The following is a 22,658-nucleotide window of genomic DNA, read 5'->3' on the forward strand; positions in this document are numbered from 1 at the left end:
TTGTGTGAGGCAATTAATGGGACATAGCACCCTGTATGCTGTAAACCAGTGCTAACGAGCTTTGTAAGGATGACCTGAAAGCTTTATCTGGGTGTTCTCTGTTCACCCACACGCTTATCTGTGCGTGTGGCAGCTGCTCCCACTGCGTGCCTGTAGAGTTGTTGGTGGCTTTCAGGTAAAGTACAGGAGCCCATCTGTTGGAGCTGGTTTCCTGATCCTAGCAGTAAGACCACCTGAAGATTTAATTCCTGCAAGTCGATCACTGATTGTAAGCACAATGAGCGGGACAGCAATACAGTTCCAGAGCAGCCACTTCCATTCTTCTCTGTGATTTCTTCAGCGCCGAGTGTCAGTGCTTAGTTATTGGTTGGATTTCTTGACGTCAGTGGGTGTCAGGTGAAGAAAGATTGTGTTTATTGGGTATCGGATTGCTGTTAATTAATTAACTGTAATTGTCATATCCTGCCAGTACTCTCCTCTTCACTGTGGAGTTTTGTGGTGTGGGAACCTCTATGGAAATGGGATTAGATGTGGCTGTCTGGCACCACTTCCTCTTGGAAGGGCGTGCAACTTTGAGTAAAAGACACTTGAATAAATTGCTGGAAGTGCCTGCTTAAAGCTTTTGGCAGAGATTAATTTCTCTACACAAACTCTGGGAGAAGGTCTATTTCTGTGCTGGCAAATTGTTTTTAACTGGTCAAGGAAAAGGAAGCAATGACAGTATAATTGTAGAATAATTCAACCTAGAAGAAGCCTCAGGAGGTCATCTCATCTAGCCTGCTGGTTATGAATGTATTTATAGACTCCTTTCACTTAACATCCGTTTCACCACCTTTCTTCTACTTGCTTAATCTCCATGCAAACATGTATTTGGCAGTACCAGCCCCACATGAGGACACTGAGTTAAAGAATGAATACATACAGATGGTGACTGAATTGCACGGAAACCTGCTGCAAAAAATTCTAATCTTCAGCCAGCAGTCTCACCTGCCTGCTGTTAAGAGTCTATCTATATGAACTGCAGAATGTTTCTGTGGTCTGAAGAGTGTGTGAGGATGAAGTATTTAAATTCTCCAGCTTCCAGGAAGAACAAGGCTAGAATGCAGCTGCTGAATACTGTTTGTCTTGGTACTGATGTGAATTTGTTTGAAAAATCTGGTTTATAATCCAGGGGACAGTATCAAAGGTAGTACATAGATTGTCCTTACGCTTTTTTTGATGCAGGGGAAATGTCACCTTTGTCAGCACTTAGCAGTCTTCCTTTTCAGCTCAAATAAAATTTGAAGATCAGTGCTGTAGGTGTTTCATATTCCTGTTTTCTTAATTATCGTTCCTGTTGCTTCTTCTGTTGTCCTCTTTCTCTATAGCACAATGTTTATACTTCTTAAGATAACTGTCTTAACTGTTTGTCTGAGTGCTTTTAGCACATGACAGGGGTATAGTTAATATTACTATTTCATGTAGACTTCCACAGAGTTTAAGTTTTTTAGCAGAATCAGGGAAAACAAAGTGTCTGAAGTGTCACAGAAGTCAGTGTCGCATACTTGTTTGCGTATTTCTCTTGAGCACTTAAAAACTCTGTGATTCTTGGTTGCTGTGGCCGTGTAACTCATTTGATGAACTAATTAATGTAAGCTGACTTGTATACGTAGATGTAATTCATGCAATGCTTATAAAAGCACTTGTCTCTACCGACATAAAATACATGCTTTTTTATGGCTTCTATTTGTATTACTCAAGAGCATGTACTGTAGTGATTAGCTTCTGCAAAATCTATTTATGTCTTACAGCTTGCCTTGAAAGGATCTAACTATGCGGGTCTGTTGGAGCGGCATCGCATCCATACAAAAAACGTGGAGCATGTTGTAGACAGTTTACGGTAAGAATGTATGGATGTTGAGAATTTTAGACACAGTGCAAATATCCATGGATTGTGTAAAACGTGTAAAACAATGGAAGGAAGCTTTCTGTTACAAGCTCTAATAAAATAGGAATACGGAAAACAGGATGATGCAGGTGAACAGGCATTCCTGAAGGAGTTGTAATGTGACCTAGCTCTCTTCCATTCACTACACACTGTGTTACTATTTTGACAACAAATGAAAAAGATCTGAAGGATTTGTGTGTCAAATGCTTGTAAGTCAAAAACCACTGTAATTAGTCCTTAATTACATGTCAGTTTTTCAGAAGGATGTGACAAGGATCAATATAGGACACATTCAGGCTTTTTCTGCACTTTATAGGAACGAGAGGATAGAAGTTCGTCTTGTTAAGCGTCGAGAATATAATGAAGAGACGGTTCGGTGGGCAGATGCTGTTATATCAGCAGGAGGTAGGACTTTATGGGAGTATTTGTTTCAGGATGTTTTCACAGATATATTTTTTCAAAAATACTTTGAAGTGGGTGAAGCATCTGGAGCACTTTTGGAAAACAAGTTGCTTATTTAATTGTCAGGAAATATGATGAAATGCAGTGGTTGGGACCATCCTCTCTACCTCTGGTATCTAAAACCGTAGCACTAGGGAGTGAATCCTAGTGCATGGCCACTTTGGAAATGTTCAATTGTCTTGTGTAAAACAGTGTAAACTGTGGAATTTATTACAGGTTTCAGCTAAAGAGGATAAAATGCTTGCTGTCTTGTGATTATACAGAGCACTAAACTCTATTCTTTGTTTTTTGGTGTGTGAGGTGGAGACTAGCATACTACTGCTTCCTCCCTTTGCCCAAACTGCCTTTCGTACTTTTACACTTAATTCCAGTAACTGGAGTATCTAGTTGGATGGTACAAGAAAAAGTATGCGACTTCTGAGGAGCCTGTGCCACTGGTTAAACCTTCTAAAATGAACCAACAGAGCAATTAACCTGATTGCTTGCTTTTAACATGAGATCACAGCAGTTCATTCTGTGATCGTTGTGATTTGCTGCAGATTGCTGCAGTGTTGTTGGGCTCTGTGGATCTGTCATCCGTGGCAGTTAGACTTGACCACTGCTTTGCCTTTCTCTCCTCCCCAGTGGTCCACTTTGCCCTTAGCTACTGATTACCACACAGGGTGGGTATAATGGGATACGTGTATATTCCTGAGGCATCCTCATGTACCCCTGTAGGTTTCAAAAAACTCCTCTAAGCTGGAGATACAGTGCTGATGTGGCTGTGTCAACATTTGTCATGGTTATGAGGCAAGCAGCTGGGAAGTGATACATCATCTGCACTTTTCAGAGTTTGTGTCTTGGTGCAGTGACTGAATCATCAGGTTATAGTTCTCCTGTTTAACAGAGAGGAAAGAATACCAATATCTGAAGAAACGAGGGACATTTAAAGATTTCTACTTCAACAGTTTTATTAAAGACTTCTTTTCCAAGTGTGCCTATTTGGGGCCACATAAGACCTTTAAATAGTGCCTTCTAGGACAACAGCTGAGATGGAGCTAAAGTATTTGTTGTTCTCCTGTGATTCCCAGTAAAATTTGGCATTGTTTCCTCTCTCCTGTGGCTTTAATTAGCAATACTTTCCAAATTTATTTTCTTCAAGAGTTTCTCTTACCAGCTGATAAATGTACAGAAATTTCCATAAATCTCTTTCCAAACCTGCTTCTGCCAAATTAAGTTGCCTAGGCATGTGTAGCTGTCAGACAAGTTGCACTTTTTCCAGTCGCATTTGCTATCTTGAATTCATTTGTCAGTACTCTGCTTTGAAAGGTGTCAGTAGTTTTGTGGTCCCATTTTGGTCTTGTGCAGCTTACCTCATCAGCTGTTGATATGAAAGCAGGTAGTGGTAACGCTGCAGTACATGTGAGATTATTTTGTTTGGGGTATTAGAATGTGAAATGAAATTTAACTTTTGTTTTGCTTTTTCTATAGGTGATGGTACAATGTTGTTGGCAGCTAGTAAGGTCTTTGATAAATTTAAACCAGTTATTGGAGTAAATACTGATCCTGAAAGGTAAAAACACATTTGGGAAAGCAGTGCTTTATTTACTATCAGGCAAAATATGCGTCTGTTTTCATCATGCATGAAGTGTACCTGTATCATTTGGTAGTGCAGATGTCTATTTTAGTGGATTGTAAATATCAAGTGAACCTGTTGTTTTATTAGAAAAGTCTCCACAATGAGTTGTCCTGTCTCATCTGAGAGGACATTAAGTAGTATTGGGTAAGCATGACTGTTTAACTGCCACAGCTGTTCTCCAGAGAAGTGTAACAGCACTTGCAGCTAGTTAACTTGTATAACTAACCAGAAGTTTGAGGCTAGAGGCTAGGTATAGCACAGAGACAGGAAGAGGGACTTAAAAATAAAGTGTGGTGCCTTAACACACAGAAACTTGGTTTCTTTATGAAGAAGGTGGATCCTACTGGAAATCCGATAGGTCCTCAGATGAGATTTGTTATGGTTTCTTCATGTAAGCCATACCATACTGCAGAGGACGCAGTCTCCTCAGCCAATTAATGGCATTTAGTTGTCCTATTATAAACTCCACACAAATCGCATCCACCTAGCCATAAGATTGATTTGGGCAGGTGGATGCAGTGTATTAGTACTGCCTGCTTGGTATAACCTTCAAATGGATTGCAAGTAAAACTTAGAATTCACCAAGGCTCTGTCTGCTGAGATTTCTAGATTTGGGCTTCTTCTTTTAATACTACCACTTGATTTAGTCTTAATGGATAAGAAAGTGGTGGCCAGAAGTTTTAATTCCTTCCATGCCTTACTCCTCTTCCAAAACTTTTCAAATGCTGTGGATAGATATTCTACAGTATCAGGCCTGAATAGCAGGGTTCAAATAACAAATGCCTTCAAGTTATCAAATATCACTCATGAAAGGGGAGCAGTGTTTAGTCTTCTGGCCTTGTTACAAGATTCATTTGATCTTAGGCATGTTGCTTACCTGTCTCCTGTCACTAACTTGTGTGTAAATGGAGGAAATTTTCCTTCTGACCTGCAAAGTTTATTAGGCTTGAATTCCTTGCCTAGAGCTATAGTGACAGGAATTATGTTAGTACCTACATATTCCTGTAGGATTACTAGCTGAACAGCCAGGTTTTAGGGGAAATGTGGGAGGAATATCCTATGTCTCACTCAGACACACCCTAGGAGCTGAAAGAGGTGTATTGTTGATGTGCTGTTACATAAGAATGGTATACATTCATAAAGGTTGGAGTATAGCTTTGCTTTATGTAACAGAAGGAGATGTTTGATTTGTTTTGTTTTTTAAAGGTACCAAATCTTAGTAGTTACACTGTTGTTTTCATTTTCCTTTTTGCTGTCAGATCGGAGGGTCACTTGTGCTTGCCTGTGAGGTATACACACTCGTTTCCTGAAGCACTGCAGAAGCTTTATCGTGGTGAGTTCAGGTAGGATTCACTGATCTTTGGTTTTCCAGAACATATTATGGCTCTAAAATACTTACTTAATGATGTGCCGTTCCTAAGGAGCAGACAATGCTTAGTAAAACTTTAATGCCTCAAATTGTGTATTCTCTGCAGATGTTTGCCTTGTTGAAAAGTGGGTTTGTGGTCAAGAGTGAAGTTGGAATACAAAGGACAAAACTGACTCCCAGTTCCAGCAAAAAGACTTTTATTATGACCTTCAAGAATTTTTTTTTTTCTGACTTAGCAAATTCATAAATGAGGAACTGCATTCTTCTAAAGGATCTCTTGGTTTACATATTTTAAGACTTGAAAGCATATGTAGTACAGTGATGGGCCATACTAATAGAAGCTAGTGAAGCCTATATGAGTAGGAAATGGCCAGTGTGTTGCATCTGTGGTTTTGGTGATTAAGGTAAAGTGGCTTAAATTTTGTTAACAGGTTAGTTATGCTGAAGATGGCTTGATATTTTCCATACTAGATACTCTTTAAAATAGAAGAATCTGAACTGAATTAAGAAGCAAGCTGAATTTTAAAGGACATACTAAATAAAGTATAATTTATTACATATAGATATTATAAATAAATAAATATAAACAAATACTTGTCGCGACGGAGGGAAGACACAGTCACTCAATATGAGTGATCAGCAGACTTTGTTTATTGTGCCTTACAGTCACCTTTTATGCCTTGTTATAATTAGCTCATACATATTACAAAAGTTAAGCTCATTATTGGTTAGTTGCCTAAATACCAAGCCCGCCCCTAGTTTTTCTTCTGTAGTTACCTGTTCCCACCTGTAACATTCTTTTCCCACCGCGATCTTCCTGTTATTGTGTAACAAGAACAGCCAAAAAGACAGTGTATTTTTGCTTTACTTCAGATAAGCTGAGAGGGATGTGCATTTTTGTAAGCCAGTTATCCACAAATACTAATAAAGGACAGTTGATAAAAACTTTAAAAAGAAACATTGATTTGTAGTGTATTAATATGTCAGAATACTTTCATGAAGGCAAACCATCAAACAGAAATAAGTAATTAATGTGAAAATATACTGCAATTAGGTTTTGTTTATACTTCTAGCATATTTAATTTGTATCTTGAAGCGTATTTGTGCCATAGAAGAGTTCTGAAATGAGGTAAATACAGTAATTGGGATTGATTATAAATAACTGAAGGGGTTTCAACAGGTTTTGCTAAATAAACTTCCAAGAGATAAAACTTTCAGCTCCGTATTCTGACACTCAGAAAACAGAAGCTTTTAACTCTCCGTCATGCAAAGTTGCCTAAGGTAAAGTTGGTAGTGCTAATGCATTTAACCTTCCTTGGTTATCTAAGTACTTACAATGTTCTGTTGGATGCCCTGTTCTGTTTTTGTTGCTGATGTTCCTGTTGTGTCTCGTTGTGGAGCTGAAACTTCACCAAGAAAGAAACAAAAGGGATCTCCCTGGTTATTTTTCCAGAACAATAGGAACTGATATTCCTAAGCAAGGACCTCAGCAGGTGTTTCACTTGGCAGTTCTCATTTGGCCCTAAGGAAGCTTTAAAATACATGTGTAACTGGATCAGCCTGTCTGGAAGAGCTTCTGGTGGCTCTTATCCTTAAGGTGTCAGTCAGTGCAAAAGTCTGTGTAAGCACTTACCTTGTAGTCCCATGAAAAATACCAACATTATTGATTTATAAAGGACAAAACTATATCAGACTACCCGTGTTTGCTTTTTTTCATGGTCAGTGGTGTAACAGGATCTCAGAATAGGGGTATAATAGGGGTACAGTCACATTTTCTAATTTGGTAGGGGTTTTGACATGTTCTAGCATGATTACTCTAAGGAGGGTAGCATAATGATACTCATTGCATGCTGTCTGCCTGACTACCTAAAACCATACTTGGAATTTAAGGGCAGATAGGTAGTTATACTAAGGATGTCTTGAATGAGGCTCTACAAGGATGGCAATGAGGAAAAACTAGAAATGTAGTCATACGAAGCTCTTAAGTCTTGTTGTAATTTCAGGAAACATGTAAGCTGGTTACTATTACTAATTTGTTTTATATAATCTCTAAATTGTAAGAGGAAAAAGGAATTGATACGTCCTCTAGGAAAAAAATCTGAAAGTTGTAACAGCTTAAGGAAGAATGCCTTTCATATCTTCTTTTTCTTCATTTGAATTCCTCTTAAGCATCCTACAGTTCCTAGGCTAGGAGAGTTCCTTAAAATGAAAGGATATGTGTGGCCCTTATGTATGAAGGGGTGGATAGAGCTGCTTTTCTGGACATCTGCAAATCGAAACAAAAGATGGTAAAAATACAGCATGTATTGCTGTATAAATTCCTGAGAGCTTGTTCTCAAAATCACTGTGTCAATCATTAATGATTGACATATCTCATATGCTCATCTCATATCAGATTAATTACAGGTTAAGTAAGTTAGGATCACATGCCTAAAAAGATGAGTTGTTACCTATAATGTCTTACTTTACACATACAAAAAATATTAGGTAGCAAATCGGTAAGTGTAAGCTATTTACATTTTAGTATGATTAACTTTCTAAATTTAGAAATTATAGTGGAACTATAAAACTTGAAACGTGACTTTGAATATATTTAACTTCTACTCTAAAGGTACTCTGATTTGAGAGCGAAGACTGTGATCCTAATTCTGTAATGAATATTTCAGCTACTGATACCAACTTCTTTCTCCTTTCTAAGGTGGCAGTGGCGACAGAGAATCCGACTGTATCTTGAAGGAACTGGTATTAACCCAACCCCTGTAGACTTACACGAACAGCAGCTAAGCCAAGAGCAACACAGCAGGGCTCACATAAATGAAAGATTCCAGGATCAAAGTAGGTTAAAATCTGACAATATAATCATTTTGCTATGATAACTTGTAGTAGGAGATGAAGATTTGTAAGAGTTGAAGTATTTGAAGTCTGGTTGCTGTATTTGACAGGCAGGGAGAGATAGCTCTCGTTAGCTGAAGGCCCAGGTTAAGGCTTTTTAGAAGGGAGTGGTTTTTGTTTCTCTGTGTTTATTCTGGATGGTACACTTTAGAACCAGTTTTAGATATTAACATGTAATTTAGAGATATTTTTGATAGTATTATTAGCTGGCAAAGCACCTGAGATTTTTTAAAGTGCTGTCTCATAGGCTTACTATAGTTGCTTGAGGTTACCATATGAACGTATTACCACGTCTAGCTGTTGCATGCTAAAAGTGCAGGCATTCATGTGTGCTCTTAACTTGTGCGCTACGTTCGAGGTGGGTTACTTCACAATTGAAAAAGATGTTCAGAGACTGCCAGCAAGCAAATGAGAAATTACAGGTTAGAATCTCTCCCTGGGTAATGCTTCAGCCATCAGACACTTTTGACTGTTTTCTTTATGATGGGTTGAAGATGCATGATTCTATCCTTAACCTGTGTCTAGCACTGCACTTCCTCACTGAGAAATCCTTAGTCAACGTGAACAATTTGTGAATCTCCCTTAATTACCCAGTGGTATAAAGCCAAATTCTTTGAAATTTAACAGAAATGTCTGTTACATCACTGTCAGTGAATTTAACTAGGCTGGAAGAGTGACTCACAGCAGAGAGGGCTTCAGTCTGTCTGCTTGCCTGTGAGGGGAAAGCAGTGTCTGAACATAAGTGTCATTGCCTTATTGACCTTGGTCCAAATATTGCTAGTCTCCAGTAAAAGGACAGTGACTGGTTACAGACTAAATCAGTGAAAAATTGAGTCCTTGAGGAAGATGAAGCCTTAGGTCTAGGATAGAAACCCAGGTAGCAGAGTGTGTCCTCCAATGAGTTGTGAATTGTTCTTGAAAATTTGGGTTCTAGAGCTGTAATTCAAAACTGATATTAAATACCTGCAGGATCTGACATCTCTGGTCCACATCTTTTACCAGTGAGAGCACTCAATGAAGTCTTCATTGGGGAATCTCTTTCATCCAGGTATGTTTAATTGTTTGTTGTTGCAGCAAGACACAATTGACTTAGTTTTTTTCTATAACGTTGCAATGGACGATCAGTGATGGGTTATCTTTGCTGTCAAATTTCAGTTCTAGTCCATGAATGCATAACGCTGATTTTATTGTTGCTGATTACAAAGTGTATTTTCAGACATGTAAGCGCAGTGATGTTGGTATCTGATTTTCCACCTTTCTGTCTAGCCAGTCATTCATCTTTCATGATTCCTGGCTTTTTTTCTTTCCTCTTCATCGTTTTACTCCTTTCCTGGTTAGTTCTTACGTAACTAAATGCCTTCCAGTTACTATCTTTACAGTGAACTGAAGATTTAAATACCTGTCCTTAAACTGTCTTCTCTCCTGCATCTCTTCTTAAATATATGTTCATAAGCTTTTAGCATGACCAAGCAGAAATAGCTTTAAGCATGACTTCTTTGCCCTGCCTCTCTTATTAGAGGCAAAGGTATCAGCCTGCCTTCACCATAAGCTTTGTTACTGTGTGAAAACACTTATTTCCTTGTTTTAAGAAACGAGTTTCTGTCAAATTCTGGTACTGCATTATCCACGATACCTTTGACTGTCCTTTTTATCCTGAAGATCAGTATATTTCTGCCAGCCAAATGATAACAAGAAGCGGGGAATGTGACTGGGGCTGTGGGAGAGGAGTTAAAACATAATCCTTGGTCAGGATTTGGCCAAACTTTTACTTGTCTTTTATATCCCTTTTCCCTGTATCCAATTAAAAAAAAACCACAACAAACCCAAAACATAAGAGAGTAACATCTTCTTGTATTTGTACAGTGCCTGGGACACCATGATTTCTGCTGGAAACAGTATAAATATTCCATGAGTGCTTTATCTTCCATCTGGACTGTAGCTTCAGATTGGCAGAAGGAATTAGTCTCAAAAAGATACAAATTTTGCTCTACTAAATCGAACCTAATTTTACTAAGAATCTAAAGAGTTTCTTTAACATATATGATAGAGGAACACAAAGTTGCTTTTCAACTCTTTATAATAGCCCTCTGCTTCTGAGTGTCACATATATATTGTGCTTTTTGGTTCCAGTATATTTGAGAAGCACTGAGGAACACAATGCCTGGAGGAACAAATCTCTAGTAATAAATATGTGTTAACAGGACCTTACACTGGAAGACTTAAGTAATGATGTCACACAGATGAATCTTCTGTAAAGTTCAGATACACGAGTCTGTTGTGTATTAAGACAAAAAGACTCTAGGTGCTTCTTCCAAAGTCTTACTCTTCATGTCAGTTAAGGAAACAGGGAAACTGAAGGAAAAAACCCCACCTTTCATACCCAGCTTGCAAAAATTATCTTAAACTCAATCAAGCTGTGCACCTGTGTTCTTAATTTGCTTCCAGTTCTTTCATCTTCCCATCTTCTCAAGAGTGAGTACATAAAATGCCCTTAGTTACCGAGAGTCTAAAACTGACACCAAATACTCCAGAGGTGTATTCCTAGTTGATCCAGACGGAAACACTGATCACCTAAAACAGCTCAGTAAGGTCCTTTTACCAAGGAAGATGAAACTCAGGCATGCTGAACACAGTGAATACGGTGTTTTTCTAAGAGAGTATCTATTAATCTGAAGACTGTATCATACTGTTTGAATTAGGCACTATGAACATGAATAACTTTAGATCATAAATGTACCCCTGAGTGTTTTGAAGCTTATGGAGGGAGACTGTCTGGTCTCTCTAGGCTTAACATTAGCATGATGTATGCATACTGTGCAGAGTGATGATTGTGCCGCAAGGCTTGCTACAGTTTTAGGAAGAATTTGCCCTGGAGCGAAATGTAAGCCTGCTGACTGTTGTAGAATTAAACCTGTTTGTGAAGAATCACAGTGGATTTTTAATTACTGCAGTGATCAAGAATTCAGCTTGAAGCTATGCTATTACTTACTGATGTTGGAGTGCCTTACCTCTTAGTGTTCCCTGATGTAATTTTATGAGACTCAATCCCAGCATAAACACAGTTTTTTGATAGTTCAACAGTTATACAAGGAAGCTAATGTATTTGTAGTTTCATTTGTAAGTCCAGCAAACCCTGCTTGTATATGAAGCTATTCGCAGACGAACCAGAGTTCTTTGTGCATGATTTAATATGAAAAGTTGCTGTAGAAGAACTACCTAAAAGTTCATGCTGCAAAACAGTGAATAAAAAATGTCTGCTAAATCGGAAACACTGTTCAAAGCCTGTGAAATTGTCATCCAGATTTGAAACTAGCCCCTCTAAATTTTTATGTGCCTGATAAGGCTGTGTGTTCTGTCTTATTCAGGGAGAACTTTAAGTCCTGCAAACCCAGTTTTAAATTCTCGCTTCATAGGGCCTCCTATTATGAGATATCAGTTGATGATGGTCCTTGGGAAAAACAGAAGAGTTCAGGGCTTAATGTGTGTACTGGAACTGGATCAAAAGCATGGTAAGTAAATGTTGTTGCTTTTCATATAAAATGCTGCTTCCAATAAGCTAGATGGACCTATTTTGTTTAAGCATTTTGTTTAACATACTATGAGTAGGTCTATGAGTAGGTCAGTGCATGTCAGTTATGTCCAAATATTTTCACTGTCAGTATGGTTCAAAGCTGTCTCAGGTGAATGAGAAGAGCAGAGTACCCCTCACTTGTAGGTATGGAGAAAAGAATTGAAAGGGTGAGGAGCTGAGCCATTGAGACAGATGTTTACCTTAGGTGTAATTTTGGTGAAGGATGCATGTCACACATGGAATTGAATGGTTGGGGGTGACGGCTGAAAGAGATTCTGCTTGGACTTGCAGAGTGTATTGGGGGATCTTTGAACTACTCTTGTTGGCTAGAATTAGGATGGTTAGATGAAATAGCTCAGAAAGCTCAGTATAAAAATCTAAGCTCTAAGAAGAATGAGAAAATATGTGCTTGGAAACAGTGTTAGGTGTTCTCGTAGAATCATAGAATGGTTTGGGAGTTGGGTAGGAAGCGGCCCTAAAGATGTTCTAGTTCCAACCCCTGTCCATTCTCCTTCCAAGCCTCATGCTTCTTTCAAACTGAATTGAAAGGGCACAGTCTTTTTGCCAAAATAGTCCCCTTAAACAAAGACGGGCATATCTAAGCAGAGCTGTGCTAGCATAATCAAAGGAGTAAATTAACTTGGTTTAAACAAGCTGGAGTACTGCATGTAAGTCTCATCAGTTTAGTTTTGAGATGTGAGAGACTTGTACATTGACAGCCTCTTATCTGGAAATCTGGTTATGCTTATACTTTAAAGTTATACAACAGGCCCTGGATTTATGTGGCAGGCTAAGATTAACTAAAACTGAAGCTTTTAATGAAATTTGAAAATGAATATTCATGATGTAACCATGGTTACTGGGTTTTCCTCGTTATTGTAATTCATTGTTTTGTATTCGGTCAGCATTACTTAGTCCTGCAGGCTGCCAAGGATGAAATTGGCAGACTGCATGGGGAACTTCCCTAGTGTTCAGGACCTTGGGAATGTACAGTCTTACTTCAGTGCTGTTGTTATGCATTTCATTTGCTTATACACTGTGTACTGAGCAACCCCAGAACCGGGCACCAGACCCCAGGGTTGCCCATCTCCATGGCTTAATCATTGTGAACTGTTGGACTTCTGTAAACTGAAGCCAAACCTCAGTGGAGCGATCTTCCTTAGGCCGTGTTTTAGGGGCTCTTCTGGGATTTCAGACCCGCTCTGACTGAGGCATTTAAATGCCCTTCAGCTTCCTTCAGCTGCCAAACTTGCATAAAAGGGTATCTAGCTGAGAGGGAGAAGAGTTTCAAACTGTGCATCTCAGCTTCTTGCTAGCATCTGCTCAGGCTTGCAGGTGAGCAGTAAGTGTGAGAGAGAGCTCCTTGGTGGCTGCCCTCAGCATCTCTGTAGTTTGCCAGATGTATAGTGAATGTCTCTTGCAGTCCGAGGTGTTAGACTGCATGACAGAAGTGCTGGACTGAGGATTTTAAGCTGTATTGAGATGTGGGCAACTGAGATGTTCACAGTACTGCTGCTGCACAGAGGCTGTGATTAGTACTTAATCCCTTTTGAGCCTGGGCACAGGGGGAAGACTTTTGCTGGAATTCAGACTTGTTTCAGACCGAGGCTTTATGCTCATCTTACGTGCACCTAAATGTGGCAAAGCGCAAGTGTCTGGTCTGATTATTTGTTTTCTATATACGCCAGTTCTCATGAGATTCAAGCCCACACCTTAGGGTATGGACAAAGAGACGTAATATTTGTAAAGAAGTGTTGGGTCTTATAAATGAGAACTGACAGAAGGAATTAATTAGCAAGAGGTGGGTAGAAGAGATAAGAACACACACAATCTGTAGAACTGTCATGCTTCATTTTTTTTAATGCAGACTTAAATCAGCAGTTGTTGGGGTTTTAAGGCAGGATTATTGATAAGGAGACTACATCCTGTGTATTGTGCTCTTGTTTCCTGAAGACTTCACTTAATAGATTAGGGTTTACAAAGCCACAGGTAAATGTCAAACCAAGAGTTAATTGAAGGCATTTTTAAAAGAAACTGATGTCACCTCACACTTAATAGCATTCTTCTTTTTTTTCTTCCTCATGTTGAACATAGTTCTTCATCTGTATGCAAGATTTTTTATTTTGTTTTTGTTTTTCTCCCAAATTGTATTGCTTAGCAAACAAGACTTCTTCTCTGTCTAGGTCCTATAATATTAACAAGGTAGCACATCAAGCTGTTGAAGAGATCCTAAAGATTGGTGAGTGAACAGTGTGGCATTACTGGCCAAGTTTATATAAAGGTACACCTGTCTAACCAGAGTTCTTTCTCTTGGCTTAACAGCTAAAAAGCATGGAAGTTTGAATATGCCATTGAGCATGGAACTGGTGCAAAAAGGTTAGTGAAAAAGGCAAGATTCCTTTAAGGTATCCTAACTTTGACTAGTTCATTTTTTGTTTGTACTCTTTAATACTCAGCACTGCTTTCAATATTTTAGAACTTTTGCAATATCAGTCTTACAAACATTATTTAGGCACATTTGTTAAAAAATATCTGACTGGATATGAAAGCACTTACGTAGACTTTCATATGTATAGATCTCCAGGAGAATTTGGGTTCTCCTAAGGTTGGAGACACTTAATATTTAATCACATTAAAAGAGCTGTTGAGTGTTCATCATGCAATAGAACTGAAAGGAATATTCTTTAAAATTAATTTTTTTTGCAGGTGAAGGCTGTTAAACGTCTGGCAAGGCTTAATATTCCCTCTTGGTAGGGGAGCTGTTCTTTCCTGGAGAAATGTGTATTTCTGAGAATAACTGATCTGCTCTGTAAAAACTAATGGCTGATTTCTCTGTTCACAGTAACAAATGATTACAATGAGTCCTTGCTCTACAGTCCAGAAGAACCAAAGATGCTTTTCAGTATTCGAGAACCAATTGTAAACCGAGTTTTCTCAAGCAGCCAGCAGCGTGGCTTTTCTTCAAAGTAAGTGTTGGGTCTAGCAGTCACTGAAGTCTTACTTCATTCTGTGTATTTGTCAAAGTATGAGTAATCCAGGAGTTTCCCTTGAATAATTTCAACATCCAGTTGGTGTTTTGAGGGGCTCCTCATAACAACAGGAAGGAAATGTATCTAAGTTGTGTTAGGCCTTTTAAATGTTTGATCCATGCACAGTCTTACAAAATAAAAGAACCTCACTGTTCTGAGTTTTGGGTGTGTGCCATTTCTCTTGGTATGAGACACAGGCATTGACAGACTGGACTCAGTGCAGGAAAGGGCCATCGAGATGATTAGGGGGCCAAACCATACCGTGTGTAAAGGAGAGACTCAAGCGGTGCTTTTGTTTAGCATGGAGGAGACAAGACTAAGTGGGTGGATCCAGTTGCTGTTTTCAGCTACCAGTGGATGGTTACAGAGAAGTCTGAGTTAAACCATTTTCAGTGCAGAATATGAGGCAACAGCCATGATTTTATAGGGCGTAAGATTTTGATAAAAAACCGAAAATGTCACAGTGAGAATGGTCAGGCATTAGAACAGGTTGCCCAGATAATTGTGCTATCACTGTCCTTGGAGAAACTCAAAACTTGGCTGGGCAAGGACCTAAGCAACCTAATCTGTCTTTGAACTAAGTCCTGCTTCGAGTGGAATGCTGGACTAGATACCGTTCCAAACTGAATTCTTTGGTAATTCAGTTATTTTAACTTGGGGCACTCATGCCAGGGGAGGTTTAGATTGGCTATTAGGAAAAAATTCTTTACCAAAAGGGTTGTCAAGCACTGAACAGGCTGCTCAAGGAAGTGATTGAGTCACCATCTGTGAAGGTATTTAAAAGATGTGTAGATGTGGCACTTAGGGACATGGTTCAATGGTGGACTTGGCAGTTCTGGGTTAACAGTTGGACTCAATGATCTTAAAGGTCTTTTCCAACCTAAATGATTCTGTGATGATTCTATGATTTTTCTGGGCCTTGCCACAATCACATATAAACACTTGAAACTGTTAGTTATATGTTCAGAATAACTGTTGAGAACAATATAATATCTTGGTATTAATTAAATGTTAATTCACTTTTTATATCAAAACAAGTATCTAAAGGAGCTCTGACTTGAAGGAGACCCAAATTCTGCACCTTTTGAGCCACATCACAACATTTTCTGACCTAGCAATAAATGACTTGTCTGGCTACTGGGACTAAATATTATATTAGATGTCCACTGTGCATGTGTCATGTCTTTAAACATTTACTACTTCTTAGCCATTTGGATCTGGGAGTTCGCAAGGATGAGTAAATCTTAAGAGAGATAGTAAAAGGAGAGGTTAAAATAGGAGCAGGTAACTGTGTTTTCATCCATGGGTTCTACAGGACTAAGTCTTGTTTTATTTAGAGTCCTTGGCATGGGATAGACTATAAAAACTATACTGGAGCTATAAATATCTGTATGCTTGTGAGAAAGATCTGCCCATTTTTCCTTTTTAAAGGAGAATTTGCTCCCTGTCATAGGCTTGATCTTCAGCTCTTGATACTAGACATCTCCCTGTTGCTGTTCTTACTCCTTTTTGACATAGTAGCTGCCCAGAGTGAAATGAAGGAGTGGAAGATGTGTCCATGTTCTTCTGCAGTGTCCACCCTTCGCTGTTCAGTGATGCACAGGCCAATTAAGCTTTGACACTGTGGCTATACTTCCAAGTTATTCATATTTGTGAAAGATAGGTCTTCCTGAAAATTTAAGTCACTGGGTAATTGCTGATCACATTTTGGAGGTCAGAACATCGCCTATACCGAGGCCTAAGTCAGAAAGAGTGAAGCACATACATGTGAGACTGCAGTCTTGCAGCTGCTCTGGCGTAACTATTGGTCCCCATCTAGCAATATGAAAAAAGTCTGAAGAATTCTTTATTTAAAGAGTTCTCACTTTCTACATATGTGAAAGGATGAATTCTAATGGTTGCGTTAGTTTTTCTTTTAGAGGAAAGTGGAGATGGTTAGTATCTTTATTCTGTCTTGCCCAGCTCTAAAAGAGCTGCCTTAAATTGTGTAAGCTTAAATTTAAATTTATTAGCTTAGTATACAGCAGTCACACTCTAACATAGGCAGTAATTTGCTGCAATACCCATTTATGATGTTGCTTGGCAATCATTCTGACCTTCAACTTTGTGTTGGAATTACTTTTCCTTGTCTCTGAATGATTCATGTAACAAAATAGACTATATTGATATCCAGATTATTTGAATCTTAAGCATTGCTAGCTGAAACTGCATGTTCCACTTAACATGAAGACCATACATTAGAATCATGAATTGAAGACTTTTACGTGAAAAAGTAAGTAAATCACTATGAAATGGGATCATCAGTAGCTTGCTTTACAAAATACACCTAAACTGCAGCTTTCAATATCAAGTGTTACAGGCTGTTCTCAGACTCTTGGAGCAATAGTCCTTCAGTGCTCTCTGGACTCCTGGCTAAGTCTATACAAAGTACTGATGGCTCGGGGGATTCTGGTGCTTAGTACCATGCTAAATTCTTCTCCAGCCATGCCTGTGTGTGCTTGTGCATCTGCTGACCCATGCAAAGGAATGTGCAGGAACTAGTCTTTATTGCTCAAGGTAAGTGCTTGTGTGAAATACATCATCTTTTTAAACTATTTTGTGAAAACTTATTTTTTGCAGAGTCTGCGTCCGTTCCCGCTGTTGGGATGCATGTATGGTTGTAGATGGAGGAACATCTTTTGAGTTCAATGATGGGGCAATAGCTTCAATAATGATTGATACAGAGGATGCACTCTGCACTGTTCTACTGGAGGAATGAAGGATCCTAGTGTCTTCTGCTGAAACAGTTCTGGATCCAGAGGGGGAACTCTTGGGGAGAGCACATTGCAATGCTGCATTATTTTGGAAGTTGTCCTTTTTGGATGCAAGAGCATTGGTGGAAGCTTGAGATGCTTTTCATTCCTTTGCTTTGGGGATATTTAAGCAATTTTTGCATCTGGTGTAAAAAAAATACATCTGAAATCTTACCTCTAACTTCAGTGAAAATTGACATTCTAACCTGTAAGGCAAACATGAAAGAACATCTTTTTAAACACAGGCAGATGGGTTCAAGTATTAAGTCCGTAGCATTAAATACTCAGATGTACAGTTTTTTAGTAACAGTCTGGGACTGATGAAACTAAACACCTTCATACATACACTTTTGTAGAAAAGTTGGCTGTCAATCTAGCAATATGATGCAAGGATATATAGATTTTGGTAAATCCTGATGTTGACGTAACAGGAACAAATAAAAAACTTTTGTATGCTTTTAAAAACTTTTACAACTTTGTAGTTTCATACAACTTGTGACAATTTTTTTTTTCCTTTTCCAGTATTTTTTCTACTTTGTAGATTTACATCAAAAGTCAAAGTCTGGTTTAATCACGTCTTGAATGATGTAGCTCTTACCTTTTCTCTTTGGCTAGAGAGGGACTTAAACCAAGGGTTTTCTTGAGCCATTTAGTATGAATATACAAACTTATACAAACTACAGGAGACATTGAAGTATGACATGCTCCTTCACTGAATGGATTAGCTGGCTAGCAGGTATTCAGTCACAGTAGTGTATGTAGGCGGCTATCATCACGGAAGATATTTGGGCCTTACTAAGTTGAATGGTTTGGAATTTTAGGTTCAGAGTTTATAATTGAGGAAGAATGATATGTACTGGGTGCTAGCAGTTGGAGCACAAGTTATTGGATGTCTTCCCATTTCCTAAGTGTGTAATTTCAACTTACCCAGAAAGTTTAAATTTCCAATCCTGTGCTGATCGTTACCAATATTTAATTGGCAGAAAATTAATGTTAACTTTACATGACTCTGATCATGTGTTGGGTAGGCAAGTTGATAACAGAAAAAAAAGCTCTGATTATAGAAGAGGAAATGACTTTCTAGATGTTTTAGAGAAACTGTGAACTATGATTGCCTTTGAAAGTCTATGCTGATCGTTGCATAGATGAGGGGGCAGAATTTGACAAAATGAAGATTCCTGCAGTAGTAACTTTTCTGCTACATGACTTGAAACAAATGTGTTTTGTCCTGTCTACTACAGATCTATTTCCAAAAGTGAGTTTTCTTAAAACTGCTTTTGAATGAAGAGACTTCTGTAACAGATGTTCTCGGGTCTAATGTGAATGTTCTCCAGCGTGGCCCATAAGTGTGTCTATTGCCAATCACAACATGTAAACTGATCTTTATAGGTGGAGAAAGTGGATAAAACATCTTTTCCTTCTGCTACTTAAGCCTCTAAACCAGAATCAGGCCAATCAATCAGTTCTAGAAGAATGTGACACTGATGGAGCTTTCTGAATATGCTATCACTGTTTGTGTACATTGATTTTATCTTCTAAGTGTGCTGCAGACAAGAGTTATTTACACCGTCAGTGTGAGTTGTCATGATTGCAGACCAGAAGGGGAAAATCAAAGTAGATAAAACACTCTTTCAAAACTTAGTAAGTTCAGGAACTATCAGAATAACACTCTTAATGTCTAAAATAATCTGCAAAACTGGTCTAAAGGTGAAGATGCAAAAGACTAATCTTTCTTTAGAAAGCTGGCTGCACAGAGACTAGGGTGTTGTAGTTACTCCTAATCCATCTGTAACCAGTTAAGGGTGGTTTACGTGCCTCCGTCTAGTACACTGGTCAATACGCTGTAAAGATTCAAGAACGCCCACCACCCACCAATGCCATTAACACAAATTTACGACTTCCTAGGACCTCACCAGTGTTAGATCAGAGGTTTAGGTATTGAAAGCATCCTTGAATACCTGCATAGACAAATTAATGGCAGAAACCCTGTCCCCATCATATTTAGAGACATTTGTGTGCAGTAACGTTTTAATGGAGACTATTAGCCTGATCAGGGCGCATACCTAAAGATGCCTCTCATTCCTTATCATGACTGCTGAGACTAAAATGCAATGTTTTGAGGCCCTGCAGACCCAACGTAGAGATTAGTAAGAGATTTCAGTCAAATTCCTAACTTGCTTAGCAAAATGGAAACCTGACCTGCTCGTGAGTGGCCTCTACTGGTTTTGTTTATATTTAATTGCACTTCTGTTGAAGCATTTACTGGTGAATGCTTGATTTACGTAACTAGGATGATTCAGAGATGTAGAATTAAATGAACAGTAAGAAGCTACCCTTTTTAAAATAATGAATTCTAGAATCCTTTTTAAGGATTCTAGATTTAAGGATTTAAGAATTTAAGGATTAATAAAATACTTTATTACAAAGGATTGCAGGACAGACACCTAGTACGTATTCTGTAACAGGACTGAGTATTGGTTTCACACTGATTTAATCTGCTGCAACTGGCAGTGAACTCTGTACCTCTTCTACTGGCTGAATCAAATCCATGGTCTTTTCATTTAGTGCCAGTCCACACTGTGTTCTACTAAACTAGAACTGTCATTCTTTGCTTTTTTTTTTTTAAAAAAAGTGGTGTTTATATGTTATGTAATAAAAATTAATCCACACATGAAGCTGTCCTGTGCCTTATTTCAACTTTCAAAGGTGTTTAATGCGCTCAACTTACTTACTGTACAGTTCGTTTTACACTGTTTCATGCTTTAGGTAAAATGCAGAGACTTACCTATGTAGCAGTTTTTGGTGTGGACTGCTCAGGGCTACCAGATAACGTTTTTCATTCAAGAAAAGGTCAGTGGTGCATCTTACCCAGAGGACCTCCATTATGTGTCCGATACAACTACCATCGGAACTGCAATAGAAACGCGTGTCCTCTACCAACACTGAACATGGTACTTAAATTTGGGACTACTCCTTCTAGCTAAAGCCACACTACTATTCCAATTCTGTACAGGGTTTTAAAGCACTGTCTATTAAATGCTAAATGTACTGGTGGTAACACCCTGTCCTCTAAACCACTGTTTAGATGTTACTTGGACAATTGTGGGGGTTTTGGGTTTTTTTTAGACCCACAACACAAAGTTGGTGGCAAGTCAGGGAAAGTCTCCTCCTATTCATCAGTCGTTCTGTACAATACAACAATTCTTCAGATCTTTATTAAATGCAGAAGTTGTATGGGGTTAAATTGTGCATAGGGAGAAAAACAATTTACAGTAGTGCTGTGCTGCAAATATTTACTTTTTTCTTGAAGAATTCAAGTCATAAACTTAAGGCTACAAACTGTGGAACAGTGGAATATCCAATATCATCCAGCCTCCGCTCCAGCTTTGATGAGGTATGTCACCCCAACTCCTTTGTAAGGGGCACAGACACATTAATGACTCAAAGTCTTACACTCTGTTCAATTTAATAAAACCAAAACCAACTTAGATTAAAAAGGCAATGCTGTATTTGCTATACCACAGAAAGTCAAATTAAATATCGAGGTCTAGTAACACATAGTTAATAATGTGCTCTGTACTACCAGGTATTTATTCCCGAACTCTTTAGTTTGAGATGGGAAACACTATACCTATGCAACAGCCCCACAGTAGTGTGGTAGGCTAACCTTAAACATCCACCTAACAAGTGACAGGACAAGAAGACATGGTCTCAAGTTGCACCAGGTGAAGATTTGGATTTGGTATAAGGAGAAATTTTATCTGAAAGGGTTATCAAGCCCTGGAACAGGCTGCCCAGGGAAGCAGTGAGTCACTGTCCCTGGAGGTGTGTGTGAGGTAGCACTTGGAGACATGACTTAGTGGTGGACCTGGCAGCGCGAGATTAATGGTTGGACTGGATCTTGAGAGTGTTTTCCAACCTAAATGATTCTATGAATAAATTCACCACCTGCTTGCTTGCTGCATTCATAGGAATAACAGCAGCATATTAGCACCCTACATGGAATCCAGGGGTTGCCCTAGGACTTCCCAACTAGCACACCTGCTGGAACATTCCAGGCTTACGCACGAGGACCCTGCAGCAGCTACCCTGGCTACCTGCTAGCAATACAAGCGCAACACTGAGGGTTGCTATGGGGCTCAGTCAGACCCAATACGGACGGCAGTGGTTAGTTACAGATACAAGAAGTGCAATGATACTACAAACATGCTATTATAAAGTGATGCCTCAATAACACCAAAGCATCTCCCTTACAACACTGTTACGCAGAACTCCCAGGTTTTGCTTTTGGTCTGAGATCCAGAACCATTTGAGCCCTCCTCCTGCAACATTTCTGCCAATTTATCAGATGGTGTTGAAAGACCTTGTTCTTGAAAGGAAGCAAACATTACAAAGTTTTATCCGAGGTCAAGATCACTGAAACTACATTAAGGTTCCGTAATAGTTAATCGGAAAACCTAGCACCACAACCTGGAATTATTCATAACCAGCTTCTACATTTACAAATGCTTATTCCAAATGGGATTTTCAGACTATTTTTTTTTAACAAGAATACAAAAACCAGATATTACCTTTGTGGCCTGCTAAAGAAAAACTTCACTGTAGCTCCTTAATACTGCAGCTGAACTTTTACAGTATTGAGCTGCCTCTCCACTCCTTTACGTGTGGACATCTTTTCCCCTATTCACGGTTTTCAGGTTTGGTGAATTCAGACTCAGTCTTCTGTCCCCCTCACGAACAGTAGGTAGCCTCTCATCTTACTGGATTTGAATAGGTTTGATATCATTAGTCATTCTGAGTTCTGCAAACTCAGACAAAAGACAATTCCTTAATAAGTCTCATCAAGATACCTAGCACTTCTTGTAAGACTTTTCAGGAGCTCTAGAGCTGAAAGACCTAACCATATGCATCTTTAGGGCACCTTAAAGCAACAAAAGCTGCATCAGAACCTGCAACAGTTGCTAGAGGCTCACACTATTTAAAACCAATTAAAAAACA

General features: G+C 38.8%; 1 protein-coding gene across 1 annotated transcript in view; it reads left to right on the top strand.

The window, feature by feature from the left end:
* The window catches only part of NADK2 (NAD kinase 2, mitochondrial), a 35,117-nt gene extending 14,786 nt beyond the window's left edge, over window positions 1-20,331 (top strand). Inside the window, 11 exon segments of the mRNA XM_040580640.1 lie at window positions 1,791-1,879; window positions 2,244-2,332; window positions 3,860-3,941; window positions 5,267-5,350; window positions 8,075-8,211; window positions 9,238-9,316; window positions 11,634-11,777; window positions 14,023-14,078; window positions 14,162-14,215; window positions 14,682-14,805; window positions 17,488-20,331. Coding sequence (XP_040436574.1) covers window positions 1,791-1,879; window positions 2,244-2,332; window positions 3,860-3,941; window positions 5,267-5,350; window positions 8,075-8,211; window positions 9,238-9,316; window positions 11,634-11,777; window positions 14,023-14,078; window positions 14,162-14,215; window positions 14,682-14,805; window positions 17,488-17,626 — 1,077 coding nt within the window. The 3' untranslated portion in view covers window positions 17,627-20,331.
* Window positions 20,332-22,658: the final 2,327 nt, after the last annotated feature.

This window comes from Falco naumanni, chromosome Z, assembly GCF_017639655.2.
Source record: "Falco naumanni isolate bFalNau1 chromosome Z, bFalNau1.pat, whole genome shotgun sequence".
Taxonomy (NCBI): Eukaryota; Metazoa; Chordata; class Aves; order Falconiformes; family Falconidae; genus Falco; species Falco naumanni.